The 15,723-nt window shown below is 37.4% G+C and overlaps 1 protein-coding gene across 1 annotated transcript in view; it reads left to right on the top strand.

Annotated features, from left to right (window-relative positions):
• LOC136862916 (cell adhesion molecule Dscam2) overlaps window positions 1–15,723 on the top strand; it is a 476,298-nt gene that overhangs the window by 327,785 nt on the left and 132,790 nt on the right. Inside the window, exons 16-17 of the mRNA XM_067139195.2 lie at window positions 7,499–7,648; window positions 7,746–7,901. Coding sequence (XP_066995296.2) covers window positions 7,499–7,648; window positions 7,746–7,901 — 306 coding nt within the window. The remainder of the gene's footprint in view (window positions 1–7,498; window positions 7,649–7,745; window positions 7,902–15,723) is intronic.

Genomic DNA, 15,723 nt, shown 5'->3' on the forward strand with positions numbered 1-15,723 from the left:
GTCGCCACTCCCAAAGTGGCATATTAATGAATGATAGATGTTACGAAATGAGAATAGAGAGTGTTGCTGGAATGAAAGATGACAGGGAAAACCGGAGTACCCGGAGAAAAACCTGTCCCGCCTCCGCTTTGTCCAGCACAAATCTCACATGGGATGACCGGGATTTGAACCACGGTATCCAGCGGTGAGAGGCCGATGCGCTGCCGTCTGAGCCACGGAGGCTCTAACCAAAGTTATATAGAATTAAATTTCCGACCATTTATGTCTTATACATTTTTACCTTACTGGCTATGATAACACAGATGTTCATGAATTTGTTTTTTTGTTGCTAAGTCCATATCAACACCGAGCCACGAGAAAATGGGTCAACAGAATTTAATGAAAATCGGTATATAGAGTTGGGGAATAAGAAACTACAGTCTAAGCTTTAAACAATTTTATTCACCCTGGATGAAATTGTAGTTTAGGGGAAGGCACCTAAAATGTAATTTTTAAATACCTATGTTATTGGTCCTATCGAAAAGTACTACATAACAAAAGTTATAGAAAATACCATTTCCGGTCATTTATGTTTTATTCAGTTTTACCGTACCGACTATGATAAGAGTGGTATTTCAGAGTTGATAGAAAACTTAATGTGAAGGCCTACAATATCGAAAGCGCATAAATGGTTTTCCATGGTTTCCCATTTTCACACCAGGCAAATGCTGGGGCTGTACCTTAATTAAGGCCACGGCCGCTTCCTTTCGCACTCCTAGCACTTCCCTGTCCTATCGTCGCCATAAGACCTGTCTGTGTCGGTGCGACGTAAAGCAACTAGCAAAAAAAAAAAAAAAGAAAGCGCGTAATATTGATTAACAATAACATTACCGTATATTGACCATTGTTTGTTGTGATGTTCTTTGTCTCTTATGCTGCCTCTCAACTCCGATAGATGGATTACTGCTGCGTACCGTGTATAATAGCCTGACTGAATATCGGCGGGATGTAGCTGGGGAGTTAAAAAACTTTCTTCTTTAGTACGACATTCCTCTGGTTCATGCATTTTCTGATACAGCTGGTACGTAACACACTGATTCATCATAGTATTCCAGCTATTCGATCCCTACTCTGACGCAATGTTTCGAATGACCAGTGGGCATACTTAAGGCAGAGGCTCACTTAATAGTACAGGGTGATTCATTTGAAAATACAGAGCAGAGTGCTGAGGATTAGGCACGCTGGGAAGCGGAGACAGCGAGCGCAGTGCCCGCCATGACAAGCAGGCATAGTCGGCTCAAAGAAGCGGCATGATTACGCCTATAGAAACTAAATGAAACTGAACTCGCCGGCTACATAGATGCTCTGGACAAATAAGTAAATGAATAAACAAATAAATCAACTAGGAAATTAAACTGAATTCACCAGTAATAAATAAATATATAAACAAATAAATAAATAAATCAACTAGGAAATTAAACTGAACTCACCAGTATTTACAGACGATGCTGAAAGTGATCTCCTTCAGCTGCAATGCAAGCTTCACATCTTGTAATGAGATTTCGAAACACAGTTTGTAGTTCATGGACACCGATAGAACACACAATGTTCCTAATTTCAGTTTTTAATTCTTCTGCAGTTCGAGGATTATTCCGGTAAACCTTTCCTTTAAGATTTCCCCATAGATAAAAATTACATGTGCTTAAATCAGGCGAACGAAGGGGCCATAAGCCTTTACTGATCTGATCATCATCGAACACTTCCCGTAACCGTCGTATAGAGCTACGCGCTGTATGGGCCGTTGCACTATCCTGCTGGAAATAGCCGTACCTTTTCTCTTCTTCAGTCAGTTCAGCAAAGAATGGTTGCAGAATATTATGAATATAACGGTCAGAAGTAATCATGTCCTGAAAAAATATCGGACCGATAATTCGTCGGGCACTGATAGCGCACCACACACCCACCTTCAAATCGTGCAGAGGTCTCGGCTGTAAAATGTGCGGGTTGTCTGTATCCCATATTCTATTGTTCTCTGAACTGACATATCCACTCAAATGAAACCAGGCTTCGTCACTCATAAAAAGAAAGTTCGGATCAACAACACCGTCAAATTGCAAAATTGTATTCTTGCATTGAAATCTGTAGGCAGTATGTAATGGACTGAATGAGTCCGATAAGATCGTAAACGTAACAATTTTGTTGCATTACATGCTGAAGAAGGTGAAATACCACTTTCCTGAGCTAATCTCCGAAGCGACTTATGTGGACTGATCTGGAGTCTTGCCTGTATATCTTCTCACCTCTCTTGTGTGAGAGCTGTTCTCCTTCACTTCTTTTTCTTATTGCTTACGGAACCAGTACTACGCCACTTGTAAACGAGCTGATGCATGTAACGTTTTTATGGTACTGTCACGCCGGGAAATTGTCTACGGAATTTTCGAAGGCACCTTTTAACTGGTTTCTTCTTCTTGTGCAAATAACACTCGACCAAAAATATTCTTTGCTCTATAGTGTATTTAACCATCGTGATAATAACCTCACAACACACCTTAAAAGTCGCTCGGGACTTCCCACGGCATGCGAGAAGAAGTCGGAACACTTAAAATATTCTTCCTGTAGTAGCAGCAGCAGCAGCAGCAGCAGCAGCAGTAGTAGTAGTAGTAGTAGTAGTAGTAGTAGTATGGCTTGGTCTAGAATAACAATTAGGGCTATTCCAAATTATATCACCACAATTCACTAAATAACTCAAAATTCAATCCTGAAAAGAGACGTTTCTTACGAAAAGCTTCTTCCACTTCATTTCTATTAAATTCTACATTCATTTTATTGCAAATTGGCAGTGAAGATAGATTTTTCCGCCGCCAGTGTAGTGAATTGATACTTTCTGACACATCGGGGTACTCCTAGGAAACAGATTAGTAAAAGGGCATATTTTTTGCCCTGGGAGTCGCTACTAATCGAACCCCTCCACGCCGAAAAGGGACGAAGTGTGTTCACGGCTCACGGCAGTCTGCGGCTTGGTCATTCCAGCTCTGAAACTTTGGACTGATAGATCAACAGCATAATACTGTTCGTTAAAAGTGAAAAAATGTGTGGTTTTTAATTTGATCGAGTATTTCATATAAAAGCATTGCTTTTAATTGCGCCATTCCTACTGACGTCATTGTAATGTATGTCCATTTCAGTTGGGAAAACCACTAAGACAGTCTTTCTGACTGAGGATGTGAAAAGGCAGGTGGAGACTGTCTACCATTATTATGAAAGCTCACCAACCTGATTGTGACTGATGGTACACAAGCGGGTCTACCATTACAGCGAAAATTCCCTAACTCAGTCTTTATATGAGAAAAGATGTTTGGTGACTTCCCCGTCGCGTTTCTAGGGTAACATTAAGAGCTATGCAATTTCATACAATCTTGCTCACAACGTGTACACTAGCTAACCTAGAATTCTCTATACAATGTAGAATTCTGTAGCAAAGCACGGGTACATCAGCTAGTTAAAAATAAAGAAACGTGTATTTTTTGTTTTTGGATAATCCACTTAAATGAGATTCCAAATACCAGTTTTCATGTCTGTAACATCTTCAGCTTTTGAGATATAAGTATCCTGAGAAAAGGTATTCAACCTCTTTTTTAACCTTTTTTCACCCCCGTTAAGGGATTTTTCAAAAACAAAAAATACGTGTTTCTTTATTTTTAAAAGGGATTATAAATACCAATGTTTACATCTGTAAACTTTTAAGCTTTTGAGATATAGATATGCTCATTTAAACTATTCACCCCCCTTTTCACCCCTAAGTGACAGAATATCCAAAAATCCTCTCTTCTTTTTTTTTTTTTTTTTTTTTTTTTGCTATTTGCTTTACGTTGCACCAACACAGATAGGTTTTTGACGACAACAGGAGAGGAAAGTCCTAGGAATTGGAAGGAAGCGGCCGTGTCCTTAATTAAGGTACAGCCCCGGCATTTGCCTGGTGTGAATATGGGAAACCATGGAAAAACATCTTCAGGGCTGCCGGCAGTGGGGCTCGAACCCACTATCTCCCGATTACTGGATACTGGACACACTTAAGCGACTGCAGCTATCGAGCTCGGTAAAATCCTCTCTTAGTGGGCACCTACACTCTAATATTAATGTACTGTATACCCAAAATTTCATTTCTTTATGTCCAGTAGTTTTGGCTCGGTGATGATGAGTCAGTCAGTCAGTCAGTCAGGGCATATTATTTTATATATATAGATGATCTCCTTCAATAGAAATCAAGGTAGGGGTAAGAACAAAGTTTCCTCCTATAGCCAGTAGAGAGGTCTGCCTCTGATAGACAGCGGTTGGTAATGTTAATGAGTGTCTGTGAGGTGACCAGGGCAGGCATCCTTTTTTGGTGCAGGAACTAAAAAATGCAGCATCACGACCTGACTGAAGGATCACAACCAACACAGCCGGCTCGGACATGCAGATAGGTCACCAGTCATTGAACGCTCGCTGCTAGCAGGCCACAACATACAGCACAACAACACCAAAGTACAGTCAACTACTTTGTCCCATCATGCCCAGCTACAAAGGGAAGCCACTGAAATCTTGAAGTACACTATCAGCTTCAATCATAAGGAGGAATCTGAACGGGTCAACAAAGCCTGATTTCCAGTCCTGAAAATCGTCAGTCCTGGAGGAGACAGTGGCCGCAGCAGGCCAGAAAAAAGCAACAGGCAATCAGTTGCCTGTCTCCACCAAGGCAGGTCAACCAATGCTGGGCTTCACATTGCTTCAGTCATTGGCCTAAGAACAGCCAATCAGCGACTGCCCTCCACCACCATGGTGACCACAGCCTGCACTACATCTTGAGGTGGAATCGCAACACCACTCCATTCCATGAGAGCTTTGTAGCATTCAAAGCCATTTGGAACCCTTGTAAAATACTGAATGCTGTTTTTGATGAAATGTCTGGACTATCACATGCTCCTGAACCACAGCCTACAAGACCAGAAAATACAGACATTGTCATTGTAATTGCCTATGTTGAAGTCAGTTCAATATTTGTCTGTGTCTTTTACTGCATCACGGGAAAATGTATGAATGGATTTTAATGAAAATTGATATTTTAGTTGAGAATAAGGTTGAGTATGATTTTAACTATAATTTGTCCCAAAATTTTAGCAGGAGGGGGTGTGCCAGAAGGGGCCTAAAGCATAAAACTTTATGTATCACTCTTACAATTGGTTTTATGCAAAAATAGTTTATGACAATTTTTTTTTCTATACCTTTTCCTGCTGCCTTTGCTGGCAAGATGTAGTGTTTACAGTGCACTATGTCTTCTGGTATGGGCTAGAATAAAATTGTTACTTTCATTGACCTGTCTCAGTCTTATACTTGGCTTTGACAATATGAAAGTGGCTGAGGTATGAGTAACACTAGTAATGCAGTTCCTTATGCAGCCAGTCCCTGCTATGAAGGGTGTGAAAATGTTGCTCATAGGATCAGTTGGTGCATGCATTTCAGTGGGCTTGGCAGACTGATGTGCAAGAGCAACTTCTGGCTCAGTGAGGAAAGCAACGGGAAACTACCTCACTCCTCATTTCCCTAGTACGCCTCTTCAGTGACACCTAGGCCATCTATGACAGCTAATGGTGAACCTGTTGAGGATCCAACCAGCCTTCGGGCTGAATACCCAACATACATACATACCTTTTCCTGATAGAGTGGTAAATAAGGGAAATACCAGTGGGAGTCCCGTGAATGTTTAAGTCCAAGAAGTGGTAACTAGCTCTATAGATTTTATACCAGAAGGAAGGGATGATATCAAGGTCAGCAATAATGCAAAAAATATTAAACTGTATATGGCCACAGAGAGCAAGGAACCGAGTATGTCATGACAAGACACAGTCAGTGAAAGGCATGCCCACTTATGTGCCTCAGAATCTGAAGAACAATCTAAAGGGTGGAGAAAAATGTCATCATGCAACTAGTCATTATATACTATTATATTAATAACCTGCATCTATTTGACAAATAATTATGAGAATGTCTAGTGTTGTTTAATACATTGCGGTCAAAGGCATATGCCATAAGGGCTATGTCATTTATTGTGGAGAATGAAGCCTGCACAGTGTACGTTCTCTGGTTTTCATCACTGTACTATGAAACAAAAGTACTTGTGCCTTGATCAGCACTGCAGTATAAGATTTGGTTCTTATAGTTCTCTAGAAAAAAGAAAATGACAACAAACTCTAGCTCTACACGTCATATTCTTTCTTTCAAATTATACCAACTGAGCAGACCTAAGAGATCACACATAAGGTTCGTGTACGAATTGTTATGTAGATGTATCACTTTTCTGAATGGCCTATAAACTAATAAACTCAATATCAATCATATTTTATTAGATAAGGTTATATGTTGAACTTTTAAACAAAATGAAAAACCTACCCATTTCAATCCACTGTTTACATGGTAAGGAATCTATCAATTGTATTACAGTTTTACAGATGTGAAGTGGAAAGTATGAACTTAAATATAAAGAAATAAAAAGTTACCGAAGTTCAAAACTAATATTTAATATAAAAAATCAGAAATTAGTGAAGAATGTCCAGCCCGTAGGATTAAATAGTACGAAAGTGACCAAGACCTCAGTGTGTTAACTTTTGCAGGTCTTTAGAATCAATGTTCTAAAGATTTGTTATATATGGTGTGAAGCTGTCCACCATTTTAATGTGTAACTTTGGGTGGAGCTCCAACCGTGAGCGACTACATTGAAATGCGGCCCTGCCCTCTCCTCCACTACAGGCAACCAGTCAGAGATGAGTCAAATGCACTTTGGCCAGCTCACCTACAGTACTACCACCATCATCATTACATGCCTTCCAACAGTAAATGAAACTTTGTGAAAGACAGATCTGAGGATTCAACTTCCAGAGATTCCCAGGGACTTTCACCCTCATGAAGCATCTGGAAGGGCTGGTCTCCCTATAAAAGGCAAGTTGGACTAGCCTGAGATGGTTCAGTTCAAGCTCAGTCAGAGAGCAATTGAGAGCAAGGAGTGCTATAACCACAGGTTCAATAGAGTGCAGCCAAGGACAGTGCTGTGCAGTGTGTGTACTACTGTGAATACTGTATTGGCATGCTACAGTGTCGACGGAGTGCTGCATGTTGACTGCCAGAAAAGTGCAGCTCACCGAGCGATGAGGGGCATCAGAAGAAGACCGTTGTGAGTGTGAATGTAAATCTGTGTGCGTGCAAAACTGTGAAGTGTAGAGCCACTCTTATAGTACCATAAGTACAGTATACAGAGAACTGCCCTAGGATCTGAGTGACCATAGTGTAATCATTGCGAGTAACTTGGGTAACTGAACACTGAGAACACAGCACCAACTAAATTGATTTTGTGCCTGTGCAATTGTATAGCCAATAGTCTTAGTTAATAAATCATGCAATGAATGCTACCAGTCATGTATTTATTTACATACTACCCTCCTACACGTTACAAAACTAACCATTTTTTCTTGCTATGACTTTTTTCTAGTGCCATCAGCCCCACCAATGGAAATTAAGTGCTCTGCTCATAACCCACAAGGGATATCTGTTTCATGGAAGCCTCCCCCTCAGATATACCAAAATGGTATCATTCAAGGTTACAAAGTATACTATGAAAATATGAATGAATGGCCTCCAGGTAAGAATAATATGAGAGATGGAGAACAAAGGTAATACTAAATGATATTAATTTGTATGTAAATTAATTGCTTTAAAGTATTGTTTCTTCTTATTAGGGCACATTGAAGCTGAAACTAAAGCCATACCAGATATGCACACTGAGCTTCATGGTCTTCAAAAATATGCTAACTACAGCATACAAGTTTGGGCATTTACTCATGTAGGTGATGGTATGAAGAGCAGTCCTATATACTGCTTTACAGATGAGGATGGTAAGTGTAATTTGAACTATAAATTCAATTACATTGTATTTCCCTACAGTCTGATACTATTCTTAGTAATATTATCATTGAGCTAATATGTTTTACTTTATCAGCTCATTCAAGTTTCATTTATTTTAAATTTTATATAATTATATCCTTATTGACCACATGAGATTATCCTTTGCTGCCTATAATTCGCTGACTTAGGACCAAACAAATAGCATTAATTTAAAAAAAATATATAGGACCAAAATAGTGTATCTACAAAAATAGCCAAAATGGAATATTTCATGGGTTGTCTTATTTGGAATGAAACATATTTACTGCCAAAACAGCATAAGTGTAATTTTAATATTTTTAGAAATAAGCCTCTAGCATAACAAACTTGTGCAAAATATTGTTAATGCCTAAAAATCGTAAGCTAAGATATGTTGCTTTGCTGCTAAGGGGTATGAGAAAATTTTAGAGCAGTAACGCTACTTTGGTTCTAACTAAATAATTGGCGCACATTAAAAGGTTATTATGCTTGCCAAATTTTCCTTACTACAATAATGCTGTAGTGTCAACCCTTTGCCATTCCCCACTTATGGTCAGCTGCTCAGCCAGAAACACAGTGTTTTCTGGCAGGGGAATTTAAATCACAATAGATGCAGTGGTATAAATGTCACCCTTTAAAGAAAACAATACAGTAGTCAAGCGAATAAAGATATAAATGTGTTGGTTTTTTTTTGTATTTTGTTTCTAAATGATCAGTCGCTATATATTATTATGTACTCCCCTAATTTTGAATCTTAATACTGCCCAAGCTTCCTATACCATTTCAATGTCATTGCCCACCTTTACATTGTCAGCGTAATGTTTTTCCAGGTAGTATCAACAGTGCCAGTTTTCCTTTGTGTGACATAAAATTCTCATCCCACAAGTACGGTAACTGAAAAAATATTTTAAACTCCTGGAAGGTAAATCATGATTTGAACAAGCATTATTTTCTCATATTTACAGTTCATTAGAAAGATAACTGCAATATCACTAGTAACATTTCTCTGCAGCCCTTTTCCTAGGACTTCACACAATATTTGTTCACGTTTTTGTGATTCTCGGATTCATTATCAATACTACATTCATCAGAATATTATTCTGAACCTCTAGATAGTAAATACTCTCTCCACTAATTTCTAACATACTCCAATTTTGCATTCTTTCGAACATTGCGATACTTCTCCGCGATAAGCAGATGACATGATGAGAGCTCGATTATACATCATCTCTAACCAGAATGCAATGTTTATCAACTAGGTCTACTTGTGAAATACACTCAGGTAAGACTGTCAACAAGATGCTGACAGCTTGCTGAATCGTCGGAATTTTTAATGCACCGTGGTATCACGAGACTCTTCAATATTTCTGTCAACACACTTCTAATGACCGGGTATGAAAAAGCGCTTTGGAGTGTTCAGCATGGCAGGTGAGTCATGAAACTAGAGTGCTAGGAATGGCATAAAGTATATTTCTGTTGTTAATGTATTCACTCATTACTTACTGTGTGAAGTTTAAATAATTGCAATGTATTTAAGCTGTGCTGAGAAGATTATGGCTGCATTGAATCTGCCAGGTAAGAAAATACCCTGTGCTTTGGAGCTAGGTCATTGCATACTGAGTTTCCATAATCAAGATAAGAAAGGTAAAGTCAGTGATCTTGGACCTTCATGAATGCTATCACTAAATTACAAAACATATGCTATTCCAGAAGGCTATGACTATACTAAAAATAATGGTGGTATCGTTTTTCCAGAGGAACCTTCCGTGATTCTTTTGCCTATGGATAGCAGTGGAGAGACTGGAAGTGATGCAGAATCAGAACTTAATTCCAAGCAGAAGAAAATCTTGGATGAACTCAACAATGCTTTTGGCAAAAAAAATCACCCTTCTGAAGATGTGCAACAAAATTTGTGTGTTATAGTTAGGTATACAACAAGTGTTACAAAACACAAAACGTTACCAGATCAAGTAAAACAATGCCATAAAGGGAGGGAAATCACTGCTGAAGAAGGGATTATTATTGATTTGGGTGACAAAATTGATGATGCAATGTCAGAAACTTCAGAAGACGTGTTTGTGCCATCATCCTCTGATGGTGTTACAATAGATGATGAAATTTATGATATGGAAGACCACACTATTAAGAGGAAAAGAAAAATCAGTACTTATGTTACATTGGCTGGTAGCAGTTGTGATACATTTAGCACTTACAGAAATGTACGTCACATTAAGGAGCAGACTATTACTCCAGAAAGTCATGACAGCAACACTACTGTGTAAACGATGAGTAGAAAATTTGCTCAACCACCTGAGTGTAAGAAGAACAAATGAAAAATTAACAGGCAAAGTGGTCAACCCTATAAAAGTGATGGGAACATTCTGAAACCAGGTAGGTTTTTAAAACAAAAAGACTGTTCAAGTTACCTTAGAAAGTCTACAAGTAACTTTGATGAAGAAAGTAGACAAAAATATTCTCCTCATTTTGGAAGTTATCAGATGTACATAAGCAATGTATGTAAATGATGTCTCTAGTTGATGTGAAACAAAAATGTACTCAGAGGACAACTGCGGTGTTAGGAAAATCGAGAAGGCAAAATACACTTTTTTATTAGTTGATTAAGGATAACATCCAGATACAAGTTTGCCAGGCATTTTTCAGAGCAACTTTAAATGTGAGTGAAATGTTTGTGAGAATTGCACTGAGTAAATGAAATATCGTCAACGTAGCTCACAAAGAAAATGTTAAGCATAAACCACCAAACGTGAGACCAGCGGATGTAAAACAATTGATTCATGACCATATAAAAAAATTCCCTCCGGTCCCTTCATACTACTGCAGAGGAGACTCAAAAACGAATATCTAAGTAATGAGCTATCACTGACTAAAATGTATGACCTGTACATCGAGTGGTGCAATGAGAAAAATTACACGTGTGAAAAGAAATGGCTTTACAGACAAAGATTTAACACCGATTTCAACATATCTTTCCATTTGCGAAAGAAGGATATGTGTGATACATGTTATATTTACGATAACATGAGTGAAACAGAAAAGGATGCGAATAAAACAAGGCATGAAGAACATTTGAAAAACAAGGACCTTTCTAGAAAACACAGAGATGAAGCAAAGAAGAGGGCCCAAGAAGGGCAAGAGCATTTTCTTGAATTTTATTTAGAGGCAGGGTGTTACTGTCCATCATCCAACGCAAAGGCACTCCTTTATAAATGACGATTGGCTCTGTACAACTTTATTGTTCTAATAACATACATTGCTACTGCTGGCATGAGGGGTTGGCAAAGAGAGGTTCGAGTGAAGTGGGGTCCTGTCTTTTTTATATAATTCAAAATATAGCCGATGGAAAAGAAATTAGATTGATGTCCAACATATGTGGTGGTCAGAATAGAAATGTGAGTATTGCTGATTTGTTCATGTACTGTGTGCAATATTTTGACATTCCTGTTATTAATCATAAGTTGTTTGAATTGGGACACTCACAAATGGAGGTTGATAGTGTACATGCACAGAATGAGAAGAAGAAAAGTGCTTTTGACATATTTGATCCTTCAGGATTTTACACTTTAAACAGATTGGTTCAGAATAGTAATAGACATAGACCAAGACAAATTTCTAGATTTCACCCACCTGAGGAAAGTAATGGTGAAAAACAGGAAGATTGACACCAATAGAGAAGAAATGAATTGGCTAAAAATTAAATGGCTGCAATTTAGAAAGGTTGACCCAGAGCACTTATTTTTTAAATATGCCTTAAGTGATGAAGAGTTCAAAAAAATAAAAGTGATTAGGAAAGGGCATAATGTCCCATTAAATGACTTGGAACTGAAGCCGTCGTATCAAGGACTAATTCTCATTTCAACAGATAAGTACAATGATCTTATTGATTTATGTGACAGTGGAATAATCAGAGTGCAGTACCACCCATTCTACAGATCACATCAGCATGGTGCCATAAGCTGACTGCATGTGTGATGTTGGTGAATAAATTAATCCATACTGGCATAACAATGTCCGTTTTAGTTATTATGCTTGGAAAATAATAAGACAAAAACTATACATTTTTGCTCAGCATTGTAGTTAATTTCATGATGCATTGTTGATTTGATACCTATTACACTTGCATTTTTAACAGATGATGTCAAATGATACTTTGTGGTCATAAAATGATTTATAATAAATATACACTTGCACTGAATTTGATTGCTTTATGATTACATACCTTACATACGCTAGTGTAAAGTTATTTCAATTGAAAAATTATTAGAGCCAAAGTAGTGTATCTCTGTTATAGGTCATTAAAAAAATTTCTGTAGCACAGAATATAACACTGGATGGAAGAAATAAGTACATAATATTATTTGGAAATATGTTGTTGATACACCAAAAAAAAAAATCAATGATTTTCTAATCAGTACATATAACCAGTTATATACAAATCAATACTAAACTTGTCAGTTTTTCTTGCTTCCTGAAAAGTAATGTTATTTTAGATATGATATTCTAGTCCTAAGCTGGCAAATTATTGTCATTATTAAAATTAGTTAATTATATTGATAATTAACTATGCAGTGGCTCACTTGTGGGCTAAGGTTCAAACCTTGGTTGATTATGGTTTGGAATGTTCACCAGAAAAACCATGTGGTGTCATGAAGGACCCCCAGCCTTAAACCCTAGCCAAAAATCAGAATGGCCAGGGTGGCTCTAGAGGCCCCGAAAATAACTGCAATAAGCTTAAGAAAGTTTTCATTAATATAATTAACTGTCTAAAATAAATAAATAAATAAATAAATAAATAAATAAATAAATAAATAAATAAATAAATAAATAAATAAATAAATAAATAAATAAATAAATAAATAAATAACAGTAATAATGTATCATGAAAACTGACATATTGTTTCTTGGCTTATGTTACAGCTGCACGGTTACAGCATGATTCAAATTAAGTACTGTACATTTCTTTGTATCTTGTTCATTGAGATACAACAGTTAGAACACCCTAGGCATCTACTTTTCTGAACAAGTGCCCTCCTGAGCAGATGGAAACCATGGGTTTAATTGCAATTTGATAAGCACCATCAAGATTTTAAAATAACACCTATTTACCATATTTAATTGTTAGTATCATATTATTGCACTTATAATTAACAAAATTAAAAAAATTAAAATTAATAAAAGTAAAAATAACATAATGGTGTTTGGCCTCTGGAGAGGCCCGGTGCAGGTCATTTTCTAGTAGACGGCCTATTAAGCGACCTGCATGTCTGTGAAAATGAGGGCCCTACCTAGGATGATTTCTAATGTTGAATATGCCACACACACCCAGCCCCTAAGCCATTGGAATTAACCAATTAAGGTTAAAATCCTCGACCCGGCCGGGAATTGAACCCGGGACCCTATGAACCGAAGGCCAGTACGCTGACCATCAGCCAACGAGTCAGACAAATCTATATATATAAAATAACTTGTCCTGACTGACTGACTGACTGACTGACTGACTGACTGACTGACTGACTGACTGACTGACTGACTGACTGACTGACTGACTGACTGACTGACTGATTGACTGATTCATCATCGCCGAGCCAAAACTACTGGACATAAAGAAATGAAATTTTGGGGATACATTCATATTAAGATGTAGGTGCTCGCTAAGAGAGGATTTTTTGGATATTCGGTCACTAAGGGGGTGAAAAGGGGGGTGAAATTTTAAAATGAGTGTATCTATATCTCAAAACTTTAAAAGTTTACAGATGTAAAAATTGGTATATAGAATCTTCTTTAAAATAAGGAAACACGTATTTTTTTGTTTTCAGAAAATCCCAACAGGAGGGGTGAAAAAGGGGTGAAAAATGGGTTAAATGCCTTTAATCAGGATACTGGTACTTAAATCTCAGAAACTAAAGATATTACAGACCTGAAAATTGGTACTTTTCATCTCTTCTATATATATAAAATAAGAGTGTTGTCTGTACATTGCTCAAAATTAAAAAAGGTTGGTATTTCTGTATCAGTCATGTTCATAGTAACAAGGAAATGCATTTTTTAAATTTTCTGTAATTTCTGTCTGTCTGTGTATCAGTCTGTATGTATGTACACGCATCATGAGAAAACGGCTGAAGAGAATTTAATAAAAATAGGTATGTAAAGTCCGAGAATAAGTCACTACAATCTAGGCCATAAATAATCTTTTTCACGCTGAGAGAAATTGTAGTTTAGGGGAAGGCTTAAAATTTAATTCTCAAATATTTATGTTTTTAGTGGTCCTATCTTAACGAAAACCGGTATGTCAAGTTCTAAAATAAGTTTCTATAATATAAACTGTAAATAATCTTATTCACCCTTAAAGAAATGGTAGTTTAGGGGAAGGCCTAAAATTTTATCTGCAAATATTTGTTATTAGTTGTCCCATTGTAAATAATATCGGTATGCAAAGTCGGAGAATAAGTCACTACAATCTAGGCCATAAATAACTTTATTCATGCTGAGCAAAATGGTAGTTTAGGGGAAGGCCCAAAATTTAATGCTCGAATATTTGTGTTATTAGTGGTCTTATTGACAATTACTATATAAATGAAGCTACATAGTATTAAATTTCTGATCATTTATGTCTTATACATTTTGTCCGTACTGGCTATGAAAACGGAGATATTCATGAATATGGATTTTTGTTGCAAAAATATTATCAGCGCCGTCACGAGAAAATGGGTAAACAGAATTTAATGAAAATCGGTATATAAAGTCAGGGAATAAGGAATTACAGTCTACGCTATAATTAATTTTATAAGACGGCCTTATATTACAGAGTCGAAAGAAAACTGAATGTGAAGGCCTAAAATACAGAAACCTAATAACATTAATCAACAATAACATTACATTGACCATTGTTTTTTTTGTGATTTGCTTTGTGTCTCTGTTGCCATTCATCTCCGATAGATGGGATTACTGCTGAATACCGTTTTTTTTTTTAATTTGCTCTATGTCGCACCTACACAGATAGGACTCATGGCGATGATGGGATACGAAAGGGCTAGGAGTGGGAATGAAGTAGCCCCTACGTTAATTACGTTAAAGCCCCAGCATTTTCCTGGTGTGAAAATTGGAGACCACGGAAAACCATCTTCAGGGCTGTCGATAGTGGAGTTCGAACCCACTACCTCCCGGATCCGAGCTCACAGCTATGCGCCCCTAACCGCACAGCCAACTCACCCGGTCGTACCAAGTACAACAGCCTGCCTGAAAATTGGCGGGAAGTAGCTGAGGAGTTAGATACATTTCTGATACTACTGATAGTTAACAAACTGGTTCATCATAGCATTCGAGCTATTCAATTCCTACTCTGAGACACTGATTGGAATGAGCAGTGTGTATATTTAACAGAATAATGGCACAGAAGTGTTCACGGCTGTCTGAGGTCTGGTCATTGAGACACTGGAACTTTGGACCGTTAGATCGGCACCGTAGTACTGTTCGTTAAAAGTGAGAAAATGTGCGGTTTATTAATTTGATCAAGTATTTAATATAACATTGCTTTTAATAACTACATTCCTTCTGACAACTTCACGTAGGAAAACCACATAGACAGTCTTTCTGAGAATCCCGTAGCGAAGCACGGGTACATCAGCTAGTTTAAAAATAAAGAAACACATATTTTTTGGTTTTTGGAAAATGCAAGTAATAGGAGGGTGAAAAGGGGGTGAATTTTAAAAATTAATGCATCTATATCTCAAAACTTGAAATTTTACAGATGTAAAAATTGGTATTTAGAATCTTTAT

Source organism: Anabrus simplex, chromosome 2, assembly GCF_040414725.1.
Source record: "Anabrus simplex isolate iqAnaSimp1 chromosome 2, ASM4041472v1, whole genome shotgun sequence".
NCBI lineage: Eukaryota > Metazoa > Arthropoda > Insecta > Orthoptera > Tettigoniidae > Anabrus > Anabrus simplex.